This window comes from Ursus americanus, chromosome 24 (assembly GCF_024610735.1).
Source record: "Ursus americanus isolate L20-20 chromosome 24, mUrsAme1.1.p, whole genome shotgun sequence".
Classification (NCBI taxonomy): Eukaryota; Metazoa; Chordata; class Mammalia; order Carnivora; family Ursidae; genus Ursus; species Ursus americanus.
Window position 1 is genome coordinate 45,115,752 of NC_142150.1, and position 20,398 is coordinate 45,136,149.

Here is a 20,398-nt window from a genome sequence, read left to right on the forward strand (position 1 = left end):
AGGCGTCTTGCGTGGTGCGGAGAGAACCAAGCGTCAGCGGACGAGCTTCGCCGAAGGGAGATGCTTCACAGGACACGCTGAGCCCCCAGACCCAGGGCTGGAAGCTTCCAGAGGCATCTGTCCCTGGCTCTTGCTTCTGTTACTGTATTATTAGTAGTCAACTATCCCTGTGCCTTCTGCCCATGCCTTTTTTTTTAACTATTTATTTATTTTAGAGAGACAGAGCATGAGCGAGAGGGGCAGAGGAGATGCAGAGAGAATCTCAAGCAAGACTCCGCCCTGTTAGGAGCTGGACGTGGGGCTCGATCCCACGCCCCTGAGATCATGACCTGAGCTGAAACCAAGAGCCAGATGCTCCACCAGCTGAGCCACCCCGGCGTCCCCACCGTGTTGGGAACACAGCAGTCAAGAATGCCTGCGTGCACGGGACCTGAGTCTCCTGCACCTGGAGACAGGCATGATCTCTACTTCCTGGGTCCGGTCCTGCCATCTGCGGACAGGACTCTGAACACGCCCGCTGCGGGGAAGTGCCCACCCAGCAGCCAGCGCTCTCCTTTCCCTGCTCAGACACCAGCACGGGCAGGGGTCAGCGCCTGTGACTCCGGCTGAGCCTCGCCCGCTGCACTCGCCCTGGGGCTCACCCGGGTGCCACAGGCACGAGTTTGCCAGCGACACCACGCAAGTCTCGAGAGCGGAGCCTGGTCCAAGAAGAGAGCTGGAACCCCAACCGTCAGGGCTCCAGCATTGCCCCAGTAACAAAACGATCAGTCTGGACAGGCCGGGGTTCCACCCACAACAGGAGGAGGCATTGGGATGGGGAGGGGTAGGACAGATGACAAAGTCAGGGGAGCTCTTTGCAGAGGGATGCTCTTATCCATTCTGATATGCAGTTAAGAGGGCACCAAACAGCAGAGGCTGATGTAGCTGAGAAACTTGGGGATGGGAGGAGGTCTGAAGCCCCAGATCACCGCTAGGGGACTGTTGCTGGCTTCCACGCACCTTGTGTCTCCCACTTCACCCCACCCCACCCCAGTGAGCCACGGTCTGCGGGAAGCTTCACCGCGGGGCATGCCCCCTTTGTCTTCACAGTGGTGACCAGGGAACGGGGAGCCCAGCCCGGGAGAGTCCGAAAGCTTCTCCTCATGCCCCAGGTCTCAGTCACCGTGACCCTCCCACGAGTGGTCTCTCCGTCTCTGCCCCCTCCTTGATCTCCTTGTCCCCCACGGTGAACAGCAGTGTCAACCCTACCACTGCCTTCCTGGGGAGCCTCGGGAAACACACAAGAGGCTTCTCCCCCAAGGTCCTCGCGTCCCATTTCCCTTAGCTCCTCACACGCAAGGAGACTAGTCCGTTCTTGATTGCCGGCAGTGCAAATAACATGTCCACCATCTTCATTCGTCGTTGGGACTTTGCTTTTTTTATTATTGTTACTGCTGTGCAGAGCACTTCATGTATTCTGAACTGATCAGCCTTTTATTTTACGGCTTGTGTGAGTTATAGTTATGAAAGCCTTACATATATAAGACCATGTAGAGATTAATCTCTGTTTTCTCATAAGGATGAAATGGTTCCATTTTTAAGCACGTTCACGTGTGATTATCTTGGATCTTTTACTAGTGGACAGTAAATTTTTTTTTTCAAAATGTTTTCTCAAATTACTCAACTTCCGCGGATAGGTCGGGTTAGTTGGCAGCTGGTCTCGGGAACCCTGACGTCTCCCATCCGGTATCGTTGACTGTAGTCACGATGCTGCGTGTCGGATCTGCAGGACTGCTCACCTTCAAGTGAGCTCAGACCCTGGGACCCGCATCGCCCCCGTCCCCCCACAGCCCCTCTGATAACCACCGTCCTGCCTCCGTCCCTGTAAGCTCAGCTTGCTTAGAGTCCAAATACAGTATTTGTCTGGCTGCTTTCACTCAGCACGATGCCCTCAGGTTCCATCCACGTTGTCACCAGTGGCAGGATTCCCTTCTTTCCCGCAGCTGAGTAATATCCCGTTGTATGTATACACCGCATCTTCTTTACGCATTCGTCCCCTGATGGACGGCGAGGCTGTTTCCACATCTTGGCTGTTGGGACCTGTGCTGCTTCATGGCAAACACAATAGAAAGGAAGATTGTCTATGGTTAAGAAGATTAAATCATATCATAAAAGTATCAGTCCTCCCCAAACTGATTCCATGTACTTCTGCACAAAACATCAGTTCCCTCCTTGAAAAGCTTTTTAAAAATTTATATGGAAATGCAAATGGACAAACATAATCAAGGCACCCTTGAAAAGCTCTGGACAAAGTTCTAGAAACTTAGATAATGTGGTTTCTTCATAAGCATAGAAAACCTGATCAGTGGCTAGAACGCTGGTTCTAAACCAGACTCACTCATGGAAAAAGTGCATGCGGAAAGGACGTGCTCTCTGTAAACGATGCCAGGACACTGGGCTTCCATAGAGAAAAACACGATGCGGGGCCCCTCGTGGCTCAGTCTGTTAAGCCCCTGACTCCTAGTTTCAGCTCAGATCATGATCTCAGGGTCCTGGGATCGAGCCCTGGGTAGGGCTCGGTGCTCAGCAGGGAGTCTGCTTGGGATTCTCTCTCTCTCCCTCTTCTTCCCCTCTCCCCGTGCTCTCTTTCTCTCAAATAATAAACAAATAAATCTTAAAAAAAAAAAACGCAATGCAGTTTTTGTCCCCTCCACAAAATTCAGTCCTAAGAAGGTTGTGTGTCTACATGTGACATGCAAAGCCAGACAGCTATGAGAAGACAGTGTACGACGATACAGTTATGATGCTGCAGAGTGGGTGGGCCCTGAAGCAAGATGCGAAAAGCCTTAAGAAGAGAAAAAAGTATGGAGGGATGTGAATATTGTCAAGTGAAGGCCTCCTTCCAACCAAACGCACAACAAATAAACCGAAAAACCAAACTGTGTAGTTCAACGATATATTTTTTAAGTTTTTAAAAATGTATTTAAGTAATCCTTATAATCAACATGGGGCTCAAACTCATGATCCTGAGATCAAGAGCCCCATGCTCCACCGACTGAGCCAGCCAGGCGCCCCAAGAATATACTACATTGCAAATAAGCAACAAAGATTTTTTTTACCCCAAATCTATCAAGACTTCCTTTAAAACAGTCAGAAGAGGGTATTGATCTCTGAGAGACAGTGCTGCAGAAAAGTGGAAATAGCTGGGTCTTTCAATTAAATGTCGCTGTGAGTGCTAAGCAGAAAATAAGGAAAGTATCTGCATATTTTCCATCATACTCGGAAACCAGTCCGGGTAGAGTATACACAGCAATGTGCAAGGCAGGATGTTAGAAAGTGATGTGAGAAATTGTCTTCACCTCCTTCTTATAGGAAAACATCCTCCTTAAGTAAGATACAAAAATCAATGAACTTCAAGGAAGAGATGACCAAACTTGACCACGCCGATGTGGAACACATCTGTTCATCAAGAAAACACCGTGAAGGGTTGGAAAGCCGAGCCACGGGCTGTGAGAACTCCTTGCTGCAGACGCAGATGATGAGAGACGAGCCCCCCAAACACCCAGCAGGACACCACCACCCCCTGAGGTCAGGCAGAGTGGGCTCGAGGTCACATCCCTGAGGCTGCCGAGGGAGCCCAGAGCCATGGGAGAGAATGCAGGGTGCGTCCCTGTGGGCTGCGGGCACCTGTCGAGGTTGTTGGCAGCATATAAAATACCAAAACTAAACAAAAAAATGAGAAAACCTGAACAGACCCGTAACCAGCAAAAAAAAATTGAAGCTAGTAATCAAAAATCTCACAACCAACAAGAGTACAAGGGTGGATGGCTTCCCAGAGGAATTCTACCAAACATTTAAAGAATTAGCACTTATTCTTCTGAAGCTGTTCAAAAAAATAGAAATGGATGGAAAACTTACAAATTAACTCTATACGGTCCATTATTCCCACAGATCTTCAGTCACATAAGTATGCGTTCCTAAGAAAGCAAAGGCCTTTCTGCGTGTTGTGAACCATGGAAATGGTACACTGTGTATATCCCTCCACAAGTTGCTTTTTGTCAGCACATTTGTGAATGTCTAGCAAGACAGAAAGAGTAAAAGAAAGAAGACATAATTTACCAATATTACGAAAGAGAGGATAGCATGACAATACATGAAAACATGAAAAGGGGAAGAAGAGAAACACAAAGAACTCTACACACATAATCTGACAACTCAGATGAAATGGAACAATTCTTCAAAACCACACCCTTGCAATCACCCTCAAGATGAAAGAGATAACTGGAGTAGTCCTTACAGTGTGTGTGTGTGTGTGTGTGTGTGTGTGTTTCCACATCATCGAGGAATTAACTCAATGCTCACAGACATGACCAGGTGTCCCAGCAAATGAACTCAATTCTGACTCTACCTGCTTAAAGAGAGCACCACAGGTGAAGCGCTCAGGCCCACAAGACAGCCCCCTGTTCAGACTCCAGTCCAGGTTGTCTCCTGTGCTTCTGACAGACCAGCTACTAATCGGAGGTCCCCACGACCCCCTCCTCTGGTTCCATTCATTTGCTAGGGCAGCTCACAGAACTTGGGAGACCAGTTGACTAGTAGATTACAGGTTTACTACAAAGGATGCTAAAGGACCTGAATGAATGGCCAGAAGTAGAAGTGCGTAGGGTGAGGTCGGCAAGAGTCCCTGGTCCCTTCTGCCTCATGGAGTTTGGGGTCCAGGGGCCTGGCATGTGGTTCACCAACCTGGAAGCCCTCTGACCCCTCCTCCTTTTGAGTTTTTATGGAGGCTCCAACCCTCTCGTCACAGTTGGTCCACCCCCCTCCCCAGCACCCAGCCCACATCCTTAGGGCCTTCCCAAAGTCCCCTCATGAACATAAACCCAACTGTGGTAGAGAGGGGCTGGTTAAGCAGAACAAGACACTTGCTTCACCTTCATGGCTCTGAGGGGAGTTCAGGAACTGAGGACAAGAGACCAACCGTGGTAACAAAAGATGGGCCCTTTGCTCTAGAAATTGCAAGGGTTTTGTGAGCTGTGAACCAGGAATCTGGATGAAAACCAAATTACATCTTTACTCTAAAGCATAATATCACAGCCCTACAACACTTTTTAAAAATTGAATTTGTAGTTACCCCTACTGAGAAATCTCCAGGCCTAGATGGTTTCAATGGCAAATTCTACCAGACATTTAAAGAAGAAAGAACACCAATGATATGCAGTCTCTTCCAGAAAAAATAGAACAGGAGGGAATATGTCCCAACCTATGAGGACAACATTACCCTGATACCCACAACTAAGAGTATAAAAGAAAGAAAAAGGGAGAGAAGGAAAGTGGGAGAGAGAGACAGAGAGAAAGAGAAGGAAGGAAGAAAGGATGGAGAGAAGGGAGGGAGGAAGGGAGGGAGGGAGGAAGGGAGAGAGGGAAGGAGGGAGGAAGGAAGCAAGAAAATAAGAGCAAACTACAGACAAATATTCCCATGAACCACATGAAAATCCTCAATCAAAATATTATGAATTCAAATGCTATAATATATAAAAAGAATAATGTGCCACAACCAAGTGCCAATTTTCCTGGAAATGCAAGGTTGGTTCATCAGTTGCACATGTACCATTATAACTTGCCACGTTAATGATCTAAAGAGAAAAGATCACACTTCATATCAGTTGATACAGAAAGAGCATTTGACAAAAACCAGCAGCCATTCATGATGCAAACTTCCAGCAAAATCAGAATAGAGGGGAACTTCTTCAACCAGTATGGGGCATCTCAAAAACATCCAGCAGGTTACATCAGGTGTGATGCTGAAGCAGTGAATGTTCTCCCTGAAAGCAGGAATAAGAGAGAAATCCACCCTCATGAGTCTCGTTCAACATCATACTGGAAGTCAAGCCACTCCAATGAAAAATTTAAAAATGCACCACATGGGAAAGATAGAAAGAAAACTGTCTGTATTCACAGATGACATGATTAGAAAATTCCAAAGAATCTGTCGAAAACCTTGTAGAACAAATATGTAAGTTTGGTGAGGTCTTGGGATGCAAGATTGCAACAGAAAACCCACATTTAGAAAACAGAAATCGTAAAAATATTATCTACATCAGCTCCAAAAAAAGATAAAATACCCAAGCATACATGCAGAGAAAACACGCACTGGATCTGTGTGTGAAAACTACAGAATTTTGAAGAAAGACACTTTAAAAGACTTTAATGTATGGGGAGATGTACCATGTTTGGGGATGGAGAGATTTGATGTAGTAAACACATCAGTTCTCTTTAAGTGATGTATGGATTAACTGCAGTCCCAATCAAAATTTCAGCAAGACTTCTTGCAGATATAGGGGCACCTGGGTGGCACAGCGGTTAAGCGTCTGCCTTCGGCTCAGGGCTTGATCCCGGCGTTCCAGGATCGAGCCCCCCATCAGGCTCCTCCGCTGGGAGCCTGCTTCTTCCTCTACCACTCCCCCTGCTTGTGTTCCCTCTCTCGCTGGCTGTCTCTGTCAAATAAATAAATAAAATCTTTAAAAAAAAAAGACTTCTTGTAGATATAGATAAGCTGATTCTCGAAACTATATGCAAAGATGGAAAAGCTAGAACAGCTCAAAGAATGTAGAAAAAGAAGAGTGAGGTGTGAGCATCATAGTACCTTCTTTCAAAACTGACTCTGAAGTTGTAACAATGGAGCCAGTGTGGTGCTGGTGAAGGACAGACACACAGATCAATGGAACGGAATACAGGGTCCCGAATAGAGCCAGACCAATAAGGGTAACTGCCTTCACTACAAAGGTAGAAAGGCCATTCTCTCAAGAAAAGATAGTTTTTTCAAGAAATACTATTGGAACAACTGGACATTTTAATCCCCCCCCCCAAAAAAAAAGGATCTTGGTCTCAATTGCAAAGATAAACTCAAAATAGATCAAAGGACTAAATATAAAAAATATAAAACTTAAAAAAAAACTAGGGCATCTGCCTGGCTCAGTCAGTGGAGCATGTGACTCTTGATCTCAGGTTATAAGTTCGAGCCCCACCTTGCTTGTAGAGATTACTCAGATAAACAACCAACCAACCAACCTTGGAAAAAATGGTGGAAATCTTACTTAGGCAAAGAGTTGGTACATATGACACCAAAAGCAAAATCCGTAACTGGAGACACATCTATATATATATACATATGGGTGTACCTTAATGACAGTAGGAATGTGAAGGGAGACACCGTGTTTGGAAGCATTTGGCATAGTGGACATGATGTCCAGTCTTTGATGTATACCCTCCTCTCCTGGGAATCCCTGCCATCCCACGGAAAGAAGCATCAGCACATGGGGGTGTATGCACAGTGAAGCTGCTGATGCTTTGCCTGGAACAGCAGAAACGTGGGGCCACGGGAACGCCCCTGAAGAAAGAATGGCTGAACACCCAACAGCACAGCCACACCATAGGTGATCAGACTGACACCAGGCATCGCTCTTTCAGCGACAATCCAGGCACTGGGAATCTAGCAGGGAAGCCACACAGGTAAGGTAGAAGGATATCCACTGATGAGGACAGACTGACCAGGGAGCTGTACGGTGGCCGGGGAGGTACGAACACTGGCTGCACGCCCTGCACGACATCTTGGCAGTGTCGTGATGGTGTGGTGGGCATACATACAAAGGGGTCCCTGAATTATAAAACGAATATGGAGAGGACTACAGATAAAGTAAACCAGAGTCTCGAGTTTGCTGTGACACACTTGCTGCTGGGGAAGCGTGTGGTGAGCCCAGGACACTGAGCTGGACCCGGGTGATGGCATTTGGGGGTTCATCATACTATTTATCTTTGCAGACCATGGAAATTCCAAACTAGTCAAGAACGTTGAAACAGTAGTTTTGACCCAGCAGTCTGACGTCTTGGATGCTGCCTGGGAGACTGTCCCACACAAGGAAAAGATGCCTGCAAGACATTTTACACGCTTGATCCAAACTCAGGATGCCCACAGCAAGGACACAAGGTAACCCTTTCAGAGCAGCCACCAGAGTAAGGCGAGGAAACAGTGAATCTACAGAGCAGAATGGTGGGAAAATATGAACTAACACTTGCTCAATCTGAAAGAAGGCAGAGAAGTAAAAAATCTTTGAGCACAGGAAAGCAAGGTAAAGCTTTCCCCTGTGTTCCCTTCTTGGGGTTTTAGTTTCAGGACCTACATTGAAGCCTCAAATTCAGTCTGAGTTGATCTATGGTGATGACGGTGTAAGATAAAGGTCCAATTTCCTTCTTCTGCATGTGGATGTGTGGATGCCCAGCTTTCCCAACAGCATTTCTGGAAGATCTGTTTTGTCCCCACTGTGTATTCTTGGCACCTGGTTCAATGATCAGTTGATCATATCAGAGCGGGTTTCCTTCTGGGCTCTCTATTCTGCTCCATCGGCTTATGCCAGAAACACACTATTGTGAGTTTGTTTTGTTTTGTTTTGTTTTGTTTTGTTTTGTTTTGTTTTGTTTTGTTTAAGTAGGTCGTAAGCCCAGTGTGGAGCCCAGCACGGGGCTTGAACTCATGATCCTGAGATCAAGACCTGAGCTGAGATCAAGAGGTGGTCTCTTAACCCACTGAGCCACTCAGGTCACCCAGAACCACACTCTTTTAATTCTGTAGGTTTGTGACATCATTTGATATCAGAAACGTGCTGCATCCAGCTCTGTTCTTCTTCCTCAATGTTGTTTTTGCTGTCCCGGGTCATTTGTGGGGGCGTATGAACTTTAGGGTTCTTCTTCTATTTCTAAAAATTGCCATCGTGAATCCAATAGGAATTGCATTGAAAGTGAGTATTGCTTTGGGTCCTATGGACATTGTAACAATATGAAGGCTTCCAACACTTGAGAATGGAATGTCTTCCCAAAGTCTTCTGGTTTTTAGTGTACAAGTCTTTCACTTCCTTGGTGATGTCTTTTCTTTTTGATGCTACTGAGAAGTTAGTTGTTTTCTTAATTTCCTTTTTGGAGAGTCATTCTTGTTACATAGAAAGGGGACCAATTTTTTGTATGTTGCTTTTTGTCCCGCAACTGTATGAACTTCGCTCATTAGTTCTAACAGTTTTTGGTGGAGTCTCTAGGGTTTCCTATTTATAGTACCATGTCTTCAGCAAAAAGGGACAGTTTGACTTCCCCCTTAGCAATCGGGATGGCTTTCTTTTTCTTGTGTAATTGCTGTGGCTAGGAATGGAGAGCTGAGGGAGGACGTCCTTGTCTTGTTCCTGGTCTGAGGGGAAATGATTACAGGTCTTCACCATTGAGTATGAGGTCAGCTGTGGGCTTTCATACATGGCCTTTATTTCGTTGATGAATGTTTCCTCTAAACCGACTTTGCTTTTTATGGTCTATTTTGTCAGATGCTCTTTCTCCAACTATTGAGATGATCATATGGCTTTTGTCTATTCTCTTGTGAAGTGATGGATCATCGGTTGATTTGCCAGAGGGGAAGTGGGTGGGGGGGTGGGCAATAGAGATGAAAAATATTAAGAGCTCTAAACTTCCAGTCCTAAAACAGACACACCACGGAAATTCAAAAAGTGAGCATAGGGAATACAGTCATTGGTACTGTAATAACTTGTACAGGGACAGACGGTGACTACAGTTCTCGTGGGGAGTGCTGAGTAATGGACAGAATTGTCGCATCACTAAGTTGTAGTCCTGAAACTAATGTAACATTGTGTATTGACAATACTTCAGTAAGTACTCAAGAAGAGGGGCTTCTATTAGAAATCACAGTGAATCATGAAAGGCAATCATGCAGCCGTTCCAAATATAAGGGCTCCTTGGCAGGGATGATCAAGATTTCTCAACTGTTCTTCAGTGTATATTAAAAAAAAAAAATGTCTTTCTTTGTGTGAGAGATAGAGAGAGCTCGAGTGGAGGGAGGGGCAGAGGGAGAGGGAGAGAGAATCTCAAGCAGACACCCAGCCGAGTCCAGGGCCCAACACAGGGTCAGTCTCTCCACCCGGGAGATCATGACCTGAGCCAAAACCAAGAGGCAGACACTCAAACAACTCAGGCACCCAGGGGCCCCTCAAACGCTCTTAAGTGCAAAACGCATGCTGTGAACCCTGGGGTGGGAGGACATCTGTGACACAGTCTCCCTAGAAGGTGGGACGCCTGGAGGGCCCGAGCATGGGCGCCGAGGATGGTGGGAGGGAGGCATGCCTGCCCTTCCCACCGTGCGTGCGTGATGCCAGGACCCTCCCCAGGAGCTTGACCCTCAGGATGAAGGGCTATGTGCAGACGGAACCCATCGACCTGCACTGATGACACGGGACCCATTGCGGGCGGAACGGTGGCACCCCGGGGTTCCACCGCTGCCTGGCGCGCACTCTGCTCTGTGTCCGCAGGCAGTTGGAGGCGCTCGCACTCTCTGTCCCTGGCTCTGCCACACTCGCACTGACTCCCTTGCCCCACAACCCCCGTGTAGACAGCAGGTGCAGCTCCCACAGCGACAGGCCACAGGTGAGTGTGAGCTGCTCCCTGCTCCCCTCGGGCCACTGTGGGGCTTGTGGGCTCCGGGTGGGCCGCGATGGCCTCCGGGCTGTGGCCGAGAACCCCCGAGCCCCGAGTGCTGACCGTGTGTATGCGGTCCTTCCACAGCTCCGTGGGGTCGGGGCTGCCCCCCTGCTGCCCCAGTCCTAGCCTCCTGGGCCAGGAGCCAGCGTGCTCCACCCCAAACAGGGAACACGAAGCCCCTCCTGCTCTCCCGACACCCCTCCTCGGGCTATGCGCAGTCCTGGCGTTCAGGGTGGGAGTTTGTTCACACTCTTGCTGGCAAAGTCATTCATGTGGATGACGTCCAGTTCATTGCTTCTTCCCTCGTGTCGCGTGAGCTTGTGGGATCTGAGAGACACCTTTGATCCCCCCAAACCCGCAGGAACACTCACTGGCCGGCCGTTCCAGCCAGCCTCGTGCTGCCAGCCCCAGGCTGGGGGACGCCACACCGAGCATCAGGTCAGCGGTTCCCAGGAGCCTCCCGGCCCCCCGTGTGCTCCTGGTAACGGGGTGAAGAGACCCCGTCATCTCAGGGTGACTGCATGTCCTGGGACAGTGGCCGGGAAGGGAGTCTGGAGGCAGGAGTGCTACCGAGTGGGAGGGCCCACGTGGGATCTGCTGGCCCAGCACGTCCCCCCGGAGCTAGAAGGTTTTCTCCACTCTGGGCTCAGACAGACTGGGGATCTGGCCACAGGGAGCAGACGCCTTGTGCTCTGGAGGTTTTCACGCAGGATCCTATCTGGATGTGTTTGGTTTGCAGCCCCATGGAAGAGGACCTGGAGACCCTTCTGGCCTTGGAACGGGCCAACATCATCGCCAATTACACTCAGGTGAGGCCCAGAGAGGGCCCATTGACACGAGGCGCACCCGCTGCAGGGGCAGGGACCAGAGCCTGCAGGCACGGGGGGGCCCAGGTGGGGACCAGAGCCAAGGATGGGCCCGTTCAGCCCAGACAAGGACCGGAGTCTTCAGGAACGAGAGAGATCCGGGGCTGGGAGGGGGTCCTAGGCATCAATCAGCAGCAGGTGAGGGTCCATCCGGGATCACAGTCGTCCATAGCAGATAAGGCCCAGGTGGGGACCACAGGCAGGTGTGAGCAGCTCTGGCCCAAAAGGAGTCCCAGCAGCAAGAGCAGTTGTGTCCCCGGTGGGGAGCGGAGCCAGAGTCCAGCAGCTGAGCCCAAGTGAGCACGTTGCCAGTAGGAGCAGGGAAGCCAGGGGGGCTCATCGCTGGTAGAAGTAGGTGAGGCTGTCTGGCTGCTCCCCTGGGGCAGACAGGTCCTGCCTCTCGTGCTGGGCCCTTTTCAGAGGGTCCTGGGCTCCCTGAGGATGCAGGGGAGAGAGGAGGCATTCTGTACCCTCCTTTCCCCCGTGGCCCTGGCTCTGAGAGGTGCCCACCCCGTCCCCTGTTTCAGGCACGCCCAGCAGGGTCTCCCCGGGGCCCACGGGAAGATGCTGAGCTCTCGCTGTGCAGGCTCACGGACCATCACGGCTTTCTGCAGTGAGTCCCCCGGGCCCTCCTCCATCCATCTCGGGGTGGACTGCATTTGTAGGAACACCTCTCTCGAGGCAGGACCCATCTCCCCACCTCAGGGCCTAGTCTCCTGGAGCCCTCTGAGGGCCGGAGTCTGGGCTGGGCTGGAGCCGAGAGACCCAGGAGGCAAAGCCAGGACATGGGCAGCCATGGAGCCGGGCCTTGGGCCAGGCCCCTGGGCACTCCGAGGAGGGGCCTCCACGCCCGCTTCGGCCTCCAGCATTCAGAGTGTGGGTCCAGTCTGTTGAGCAGGGGCTCCAGAGGGTGAGGGGCTCTGGGAAGGTGGCGTCCTTTCCGGTCTGGGGCGAGGGCGGAGGAGTGCTCCTCAGTGACACCCCCAGGCCAGGGCCATCACAGCTCCTGAAGGCCCCTGCAGGATGGCAGGAAGATGCCAGGGACAAGGCAGGGTCAGGGAGGGAGGGTGGGCAGCTGAGGGAGGGGCCGACCCGCCTGGGCAGGAGGCGGGAAGAGGAGGAAGAGGCTGCCCTGGGGCGGGAACAGGGGACGAGGGACAGCACAGTGGCCTTGGTGCAAGGAAAGGAGGCTGCTGGGCCGATGGCCGCCACAAGACCTCGCCAAGCCTGGAGACTCCCTATGTGGCCACCAGGCTGCTCCCGGGGTCTCAGTCCCTGCTCACCGCCCAGGGACAGGGGCCCGTTTGGAGGGGTCAGGGGTGGGTCATGCTCAGGGCTCTGACAAGACAAGGGGTAAAAATGGGCCAGAGAGGCAGGAGTGACCAACAAGAGGGGTGGAGTCGGGGGACAGGCACGGGGGGGCCCAGGTGGGGACCTGGGTGATGGCCAGGGTGAGGGAGAGGCAGGCTGGACGCCGGGCAGCCAGGCTCTAGGAAGGCCTGGGGACCTCAGCCCAATGGTCCAAGGAGGCCCCCAGGCTGCACTGAGAGCTCTCACACTGGCCCATCCCAGGACAGGGGCAGGGGATCTTCTGGGGGGCTGCTGAGAAACCCTGCCCAGCCCACCTGCCAGCAACAACCTCTCTCACACCCAAAACAGGAACCTGCCCCCGCCTGAGCCATAGGCAGCTGGCGGCCCCCACCCTCCCTGGGGTCAGCCGTCCCCTCCTGAGTCTCCTGGGCCGAGCCTTGGGGGCTGTAGGGCCGGGGCCTGGTCCTCAGAGCTCTGCTTCTCTTGCCTTCCAGGGAGAAGGAGCTGCCTGGCCCCAGCCCCCACGAGGCAAAGGTACGAGCCTGTCCTGGGGCTCGAGCAGGATGCGGTGGGTGGGCCTGGGGCCAGGTGACGGCAGACCCAGTCTGCAAAGCTGCCCCAGGGCTATTTTGCCAAAACCCCCTGTCCCAGCCCTCCACGCTCTGCTGGGAACGGGCCTGAGACCCGGAGCCGCAGTCAGCGGGAGCGGCCCCGTGCCTCTCTGCTCCTCTGTGTCTGCTCACACAAAGGCCCCAAAGGGTGCCTGAACACTGCCCCGGCACCAACCTACAGCAGCGGGCGGCCTATCTGCTGACCCCCCTCTCATTTTCCAGCAACGTCGCCAGGAGACCCGGAGAGCCGACAAGTGGGTGAAGATGCTGCGGAACTGGGACCGCTACCGGCACAGTGAGAAGGTGGGGCGCCGCGTCCCCGCAGACGGCACTGTGTCCCGCCCGGGGGTGGAGTGCAGCCCACAGCCTCCCTCCAACCCCCCGACCCCAGGATCGTCCCCTGCCTGGGGAGCGTATGCTGCCAGAGCCAAAGCCTCCCCAGGCCCAAGGAGGACAACAGAGGGAGCGACAGGGCCGGGCCACAGTCCCCTCCTCCTTGTGGGAGTCGGGGCCCCGCTCTAGGGAGACCCAGCCTCTCTGCAGACACCACGGAGCCAAGGCCAGAAGCTTCGACATGCCTGGTGCTCCTTGGGCTCCGTGGTGCCGAAGGGGCCTGTCTCACCAGCGCCACCTTCTTTCCTGTAGATGCGCCGTCGTGTCTACAAAGGGGTCCCTCCGCAGGTGCGGGGTCAGCTGTGGGCCCTCCTGCTCGATATCGAGACGGTGAAGGCCACCAACCAAGGGGTATACGAGGTAAGCCCTTCCACCCCCAGCAGAGGCATGGCCCTTGGATGACGCCTCGGCAGGAGCTCAGGGGAACCCGTGGGGAGGGAGGGGTGAGGTCATGTGCCTTGGGGACCCGGGGCGACCCCAGCACTCTCCTGGTGCCTCTCAGTCCCAAGGGTCCCGCCATCTCCCTGCTGCCCCCGCCTCAGTCCCATGGGCCCCAGAGCAGGGCAGGCATGGGGTCAGAGACAGGCAGGGCTGTGGGGCTCTGTCCTCCTCCTGGGCAGGCTTAGCATCAGGGTGATGGTAGCCGGCACCCTGGACAGGCCCGGAGCCCCACAGCAGCCCTCCCGGCCCCGGAGCTTGGGATGGGGGCCGGCCAGGTGGGCCAGTGCCAGATTCCTGCTCGGCCCGCAGAAGGAGCTCATGGATGCGAAGGGGAGGAGAGCCAGCCTCTGCCCTGCCCTGCCCCACCTGGGGGGCTGCAGGGCTCCAGGGGGCATCAGGAGCACAGGCCCAGGGACCCTCCCTGTGTCCCTGAGTGCCCTGAGATGGGCCTGGGCCCTGGGAGCACGTTCCAGGGAGCAGCCTCTGCGGGGATGCGCTCAGGGCCCAGGCTGGCGCTCAGTCCTGGAGGATGGGCCCCTGTGTGGGGGAGGGGAGGAGCCTCGGACTGACCATCGGGAGTGCCCTCCCTGCCCAGGGCTGCAGAGCCCGAGCCCCGACGCAGGCATCACGGCACGGTGGGCACTGGGGCGGGGCCCCGGCTTCAGAGACAAGGGACGCAAGGAGGGTTCTGCAGGACACACGACGCGGCGGCCAGCAGTGCTCCCTGCTGAGGAGGGCAGTTGGGGGCAGTTAGGGTTCCGTGGCCCTGACGCAGCCCCTCCTCCCCGGTTCTGCCCACAGAAAATGAAGGAGCAGGCCCAGCTCTTCTCCAAGGACATCCGGCAAATTGATCTGGACGTGAACCGGACCTTCCGGAACCACGTCATGTTCTGGGACCGCTATGGCATCAGGTGAGGCTGCGGGGCAAGCAGGCTTCTGGGGTCCCCAGGGGACACTTCAGGGGTCAGGGTGGCCCAGGGGCTTCTGGGGGGGCAACCCGGGGTCTCTGCGGAGGGGGGGTGATGGCAGCAAACACAGTCCTGCCGCGTGGGAAAAGCGCTGGGGATGACCCAGTAGCCCCCAGGGTCGGCGGCGACAGGGAGGGCGCCGAGACAGGGACTGGTGGCGAACCCACGGAGGAGAGGCCTAGGGGCTGCGGGCAGCGGTGCAGGGGGAGTGCCTGGCCCCAAAGTGGACGGTCAGGGTGCAGCTGGCGGCCACTCCAGGGCTGCAGGGGCAGGGGCAGGGCGAGCTGATGGCTCCGTGAAAACCCAGGAGCTGAGCATCCCAGGGTGGCAGCTGTCATGGAGGCAAACAGAAAACAGCAGAATGAAGATAAACTCCCACCGCACTGTGTGTCTGAGCTGGCTGCACGTTACTGTGTGTAGACCTGACCCCAAAGACACGGCCCCCGCCCAGATGCCCTGAAGACCGCAGGTCCCAGGAGGCTGGATTCTGCCCCCGCCGGCCTCGCTGTGCGGGCTGGCCGGACAAGAGCCACCCACCCTGCTCTCCCCTTTTCCAGGCAGCGAGCCCTGTTCCACGTGCTCTCGGCGTATTCCATCTACAACACCGTGAGTGTCCCCCTGCCCAGCCTGCTGCCCCGCGGGTGCCCTCCGTCTCGAGGATTCCTGACCCACCAGGGCACATAGTTAGGACTCCAGCTCCCAATGTCCCAGAGACACAAGGGAGGGGCTCCCGACTCTAGGACTGAGGCTGGGGGTGGGGTCCAGACCTCACGGCAGGGGACGGCCGGCCGGCCCCCGAGTCCCTGAACCCTGGGGTCGCCAGGTGCTCTAGCCCGCACTGCTGTGACGCGACAACTGCGGTCTGGTCCTGAAGAGACCATACTCTGAATCAGAACCTGGGCGGGGAGGGAGGTTCCCATGACCCTGACCTCCACCACGACGAGGTGGCCTCGTTCCATCGGGGCCTGGCTCTTGCAGGAGGTGGGCTACTGCCAGGGCATGAGCCAGATCGTGGGGCTCCTGCTAATGTTCCTGTCAGAGGAGGACGCGTTCTGGGCGCTGGCTCAGCTGATGACAACGGAGCGGCACGCCATGCACGGTAGGGGGAGGGCAGGGCGCCTGGACGGGACTGGGAGCTCAGGACAGCCTCCTGCACGGCTGCTCCAGCAGCGGGGAGGCCAGGACCCCCACCCAGCGCGCCTCCCCACTGGCAAAGGACACCGCCTCCCCAGGGGGCTTTCGCAGTCCCGTAGCCATGGCCTCCAACCCCACCATTTGCAGACCATTCTCGCATTCTCGCGGTCCTTCGGCCTCCTGTCTGGCTGCCGGCTTCCCCCCCGACCCCTCCCGCCAGCCCATGGCCAGAAGAACCCAGGCGCCAGCCTCTCCTACTCCCGTGGGCCCCCAGCCTGGCTCCCAAGCCCAGGAGATGGCCCTGCACACCCCCATTACCCTCCCCGTGGGCTGCACTCCCTGCCCCTCGGTGCTGGGGACCCCCTTGCCCCTGCTGCGACCACCGCAGGAGAGACTAGCTGGGTCAGATGGGCCTGGTCCTCAGCCCAGGGCACCCACCCCGCTGGGTGTCTGTGAGGAGGAGGGTCCTCTGCCCCTGGCCCCCAGGCCTGGACGGCAGTCCTGCTGTCTGGGAAGAGCGGGTCCAGCCAGGGCTCGGGAGGGCTGTGGGCACACACGGGAGCCAGGGCACGGGAGAGGAGACACCTGCCAGGACTCACCCCCCACCTGGTGGGGGAGAAGGCCCTGATTGTTGGGGGGCCTGGGGCCTTCTCAGGCTTCTTCATTCCAGGGTTCCCCAAATTGCTGAGGTTTCAGGCCCATCATGACCTCATTCTTGCCAAAGGACTGCCAAGGCTGAAGGAGCACCTGGCGAGTAGACGCTGTCCAGACGCCCCGTCCCCTATGGCCTGGGCAGGGGTGGGGGGCGAGCAGAACCCTGCTGAAGCTGCCCAGACTTTGCTGTCCTGTTCCTTCTCCTGCTGGGCCCGGGGGCGGCGTCAGGGCTGAGCGGGGCCGTGGGGAGTGTAACCACCTGGTGCGTGGGGCCCGGGCCCTGGCTGGGTCCTGAGCACCTTCTGCCCTTCCACCAGGACGAGGAACAGATGGGCACTGGCATCTACACGGCCAAGTGGTTCCTACAGTGCTTCATCGACCGGGTAAGGCCACCCAAGCCCACCCGGTGCCTGACCTGCTCCCTGCCCCTGGCCCCCGGGGAGGCCCGAGCTCAGCCCCACCCTCCAGACTGGCCGGGCCCCACCGGCGGCCCTAAAGGCTGAGGCTCACAGGGAGAACCCAAGAGGCCCCCTCGAGGAGGTTCAGAGGACGGACTGTCTCCGTCTCCGCTCTCCCAGGGAAGGCCAGGTCAGCCTGGGGTGTGGACAGGCCCTCGGCCCATTCTGCAGCCAGCCTGGAGTCCTCTCGGGGCATGTGGCCACCGAGCGTGGGGTAGAGTCTGTGGCCCCCCAGGTCCGCGGGTTGTGCCGGCCAGGCCCTCACCACCCGGAGGCTTCTGGAGCCCCATCCTCCCCGGGCGGAGCACGCCCCCAGGAGGGGCTGCAGGGCCTCCACGGATACAGCTGGGCAGGGGCGGCAGGGGCTCCCCGTGGGCCCAGCTGAGGCTGCTCCTCTCACCCCTGCTGTCCCCACAGACCCCCTTCTCGCTCACCCTGAAGCTCTGGGACACCTACATCTTAGACGGGGAGCGCGTGCTCACGGCCATGGCCTACACCGTCCTCAAGGTGCACAGCAGTGAGTGAGCCCGCGGGAGCCCGGGGTGTCGGGGAAGGGCAGGGGCGGAGCGTGCAGACCTCAGTGGAGGGACGGGGGCCGGCAGGCGGGTTGGGGGCACCCTACAGACGAGCAGCAGACACGGGGTCCTCCCGGCCACGGCTCTGCCCGCGGCACTCCTCGGCGCAGCTGGACCCCCAGCAGTTGTCCCTGGGAGGCACCCTGGGGCAGCAGGCTGGGCCCCCCTGGCTCTGACTCACACCCTTTGGCCAGAACGCCTCCTGAAGCTGCCCCTGGAAGGTCTTCGGGAGTTTCTACAGGACACCCTGGCCCAGCCCTGGGCCCTGGACGATGAGGGGGTGCTCAGACACCTTCGGGCCTCCATGGCCCAGCTGAGAAAGATGCAGTGTGACCTGCCCCCCCCAGGTGGGCTCAGGGCCCCATCCCCTCCGGATTCACCCTCCCGGGGCAGCACACAGTGGACAGAGCCCCCGGGGCCTTCCTCCTCACCTCCGTCCCTCTCCTCTTCTGCTCCCACCTTGGGGAACCCAGGCCAGGGCGGGGCACCCGGGCGCTCACTGCAGGGGCCGGGCATCAGCAGCCTGGAGGGTGGTGGTCAGGGGCAGGCCAGGGTGGACACAGGGAGCCACGAGCCCACCTGGGCCCAGCCGGCTGGAGACAGCCTGCTGGAGACGCTAATGCAGTCTGCCTCTTTGCAGCGGGCCCCGAGGAGTTCCCCACGATGCCCCTGGGCCTGGAGCAAGGGTCCCCGGCACCCAGGCCCCTCCTCCCTTCTTCGAGCGTTGAGACGCTCCCCGGAGTGGACGGGCCGGCCTCCCCAGGTCCAGCCACCCAACGTGAGCAGCTGGGACACCTTCCCAGCCAGGCCATCCTCCAGGCCGAGGAGCCGCTGCTGCGGGAGGGAACGTCCACAGAGCCCGCGGCTGCACACCTGAGGCCGGGAGCCCCAGGGGCTCAGGTTCTGACCCAGCTGCCCCCAGCCCAGGACCCCTGGCTGGCCCAGCTGCCCCCCCAGCGATGCAATTCCCTGCCCAACCTCCAAGGGCACCAGGACAGTGCGGGCAGGTGGCCCCTGGATGTGGGCTTGAAGGCACAGTACTGGGTCCCTTTCCCTTCAGCCCCTACCTGGGCCACCCCGGGGGCCACACCACAGACCAGGCCCCGGAACACCCCTGGGACTCCCAGGACAGCGTCCACCCAGCCCAGGAAAGAGGCAGCTGTGGGGCCCAGGACACTCTTCCCGCCCTGCGGCCACTGCAGCTCATGCCCCTCTCTGGGGAGTGACCGGCATAGCCGAGACAGAATCAGGGCAGCATTGAACCAGCAGCCCCAAGGCCCCGCCCCTGCCCGGGACCCTCTGACCTCCACGTCCATGGGGACCTTAGATGCCCCCTGGCCTCTGGAGCAGAGCGTGGTGCTGAGCGTGGGGGCCCTGAGGCTCTGGCCGGCCAGCACCATGCCCTGCCTCGTCACACTGGCCTTCCTGGAGGACGGCAACCCCCCCAGGAGGCATAAGTCCCTGACCCAGGGGGACCTCAGCCGGCCTGGCCCCAGGCCCTAGGGGGCAGAGACGACATGAGCCCCCCCACGACCAGAATGAAGACGGATGGGATCGAGTGCCCCGTGGCCCCGGCCAGTCCTGGGTTCTGGCCCAAGGCTGGGCGAGCCCTCTCAGGGCTCTACGTGGCCACATGGGACCTGGACATGTCCCACAGATCTAGGTCTCTGACCTAGGGCAGCGCTGGGAGCCACAGGCCACCCCAGCCAAGGCGTAGCAGGGGCAGGCAGATGGGCGCCCCCCCCCCACAGCAGGAGGCATGTGCCACCAGAGATGGGGTCTGGAGCGGTCGCCTGGCAGCATCGGGGCAGAGGCCGAGGTCACGCAGACGTGCGGGGACCCTGTCCAGGAACCCCAGCACCACGGCTGCAGCTCGGTCCTCGGCACCTGCCTCTCGGGGGCCCCGGACGCAGGAAACGTGCCGACACCCAGGGTCAGCACAGGCTGCCAGTTGGGGGACGCCAGCACCCACGCCTCCGTGTGACCCCGGCAGTCCTCGAAAGGAAAAGCAAGTCTCCCGCCCCAGGGGAAGGCTCGCACCCTCGGTTCCTAGCCCGTCTGCTGCTGAAAGGTCAATAAAGCGTTTTGTTACGAGGCAAAGCCGGCCTGTTCCTTTGGCGCCCAGAGCTCTGAGCACGAAGACACCCAGAGAGAAGAGGGTGGCTCGGCCCAGGCCGCCTCACCCACCCCTGCAGGTGTCCCCGCAGAGGGGCCTCCGGGCAGACAAAGCTGAGGGTCCCAGGTGCCTTCCAATCTCGGCCAGACGCCAGGATCAAGACCATCAAATAATTTACTGCGACTCAGCCTGTGGCCAAAGGGCCAGGACGGGGCTGGGAGGAGAGCGACAGCCGGGGTGCCGGGGGCCTCAGGTCACCACAGTCTGTGCAAAGCGTCCTGGGAGGTCTGCGGTCACTCTGTCCGGGGAGCTGGGGCTGGCTGGGCTCCGGTGGCACTTCCTTACTTCCTTCCCCTCCTCCTTCCTCC

General features: G+C 57.0%; 1 protein-coding gene across 1 annotated transcript; it reads left to right on the forward strand.

Moving 5' to 3' along the window:
• Window positions 1-11,246: 11,246 nt before the first annotated feature.
• Window positions 11,247-17,946, forward strand: LOC148107901 (USP6 N-terminal-like protein). The gene is made up of 11 exons (XM_087855115.1): window positions 11,247-11,312; window positions 11,897-11,982; window positions 13,175-13,214; window positions 13,514-13,594; window positions 13,937-14,044; window positions 14,927-15,036; window positions 15,651-15,699; window positions 16,072-16,192; window positions 16,883-16,977; window positions 17,199-17,264; window positions 17,757-17,946. Exons 1-11 carry the CDS (start codon window positions 11,247-11,249, stop codon window positions 17,862-17,864), a joined length of 930 nt encoding a protein of 309 aa, XP_087711241.1. The 3' UTR covers window positions 17,865-17,946.
• Window positions 17,947-20,398: the final 2,452 nt, after the last annotated feature.

What these genes read in the sequence shown, in the direction of transcription:
- LOC148107901 (XM_087855115.1), top strand. Translation starts at nt 11,247, where the DNA reads ATGGAAGAGGACCTGGAGACCCTTCTGGCCTTGGAACGGGCCAACATC. An exon ending in GCTACCGGCACAGTGAGAAG is followed by an intron (nt 13,595 to 13,936) that starts GTGGGGCGCCGC and finishes TCTTTCCTGTAG; the next exon opens with ATGCGCCGTCGTGTCTACAA. An exon ending in TACAGTGCTTCATCGACCGG is followed by an intron (nt 17,265 to 17,756) that starts GTAAGGCCACCC and finishes CTGTCCCCACAG; the next exon opens with ACCCCCTTCTCGCTCACCCT.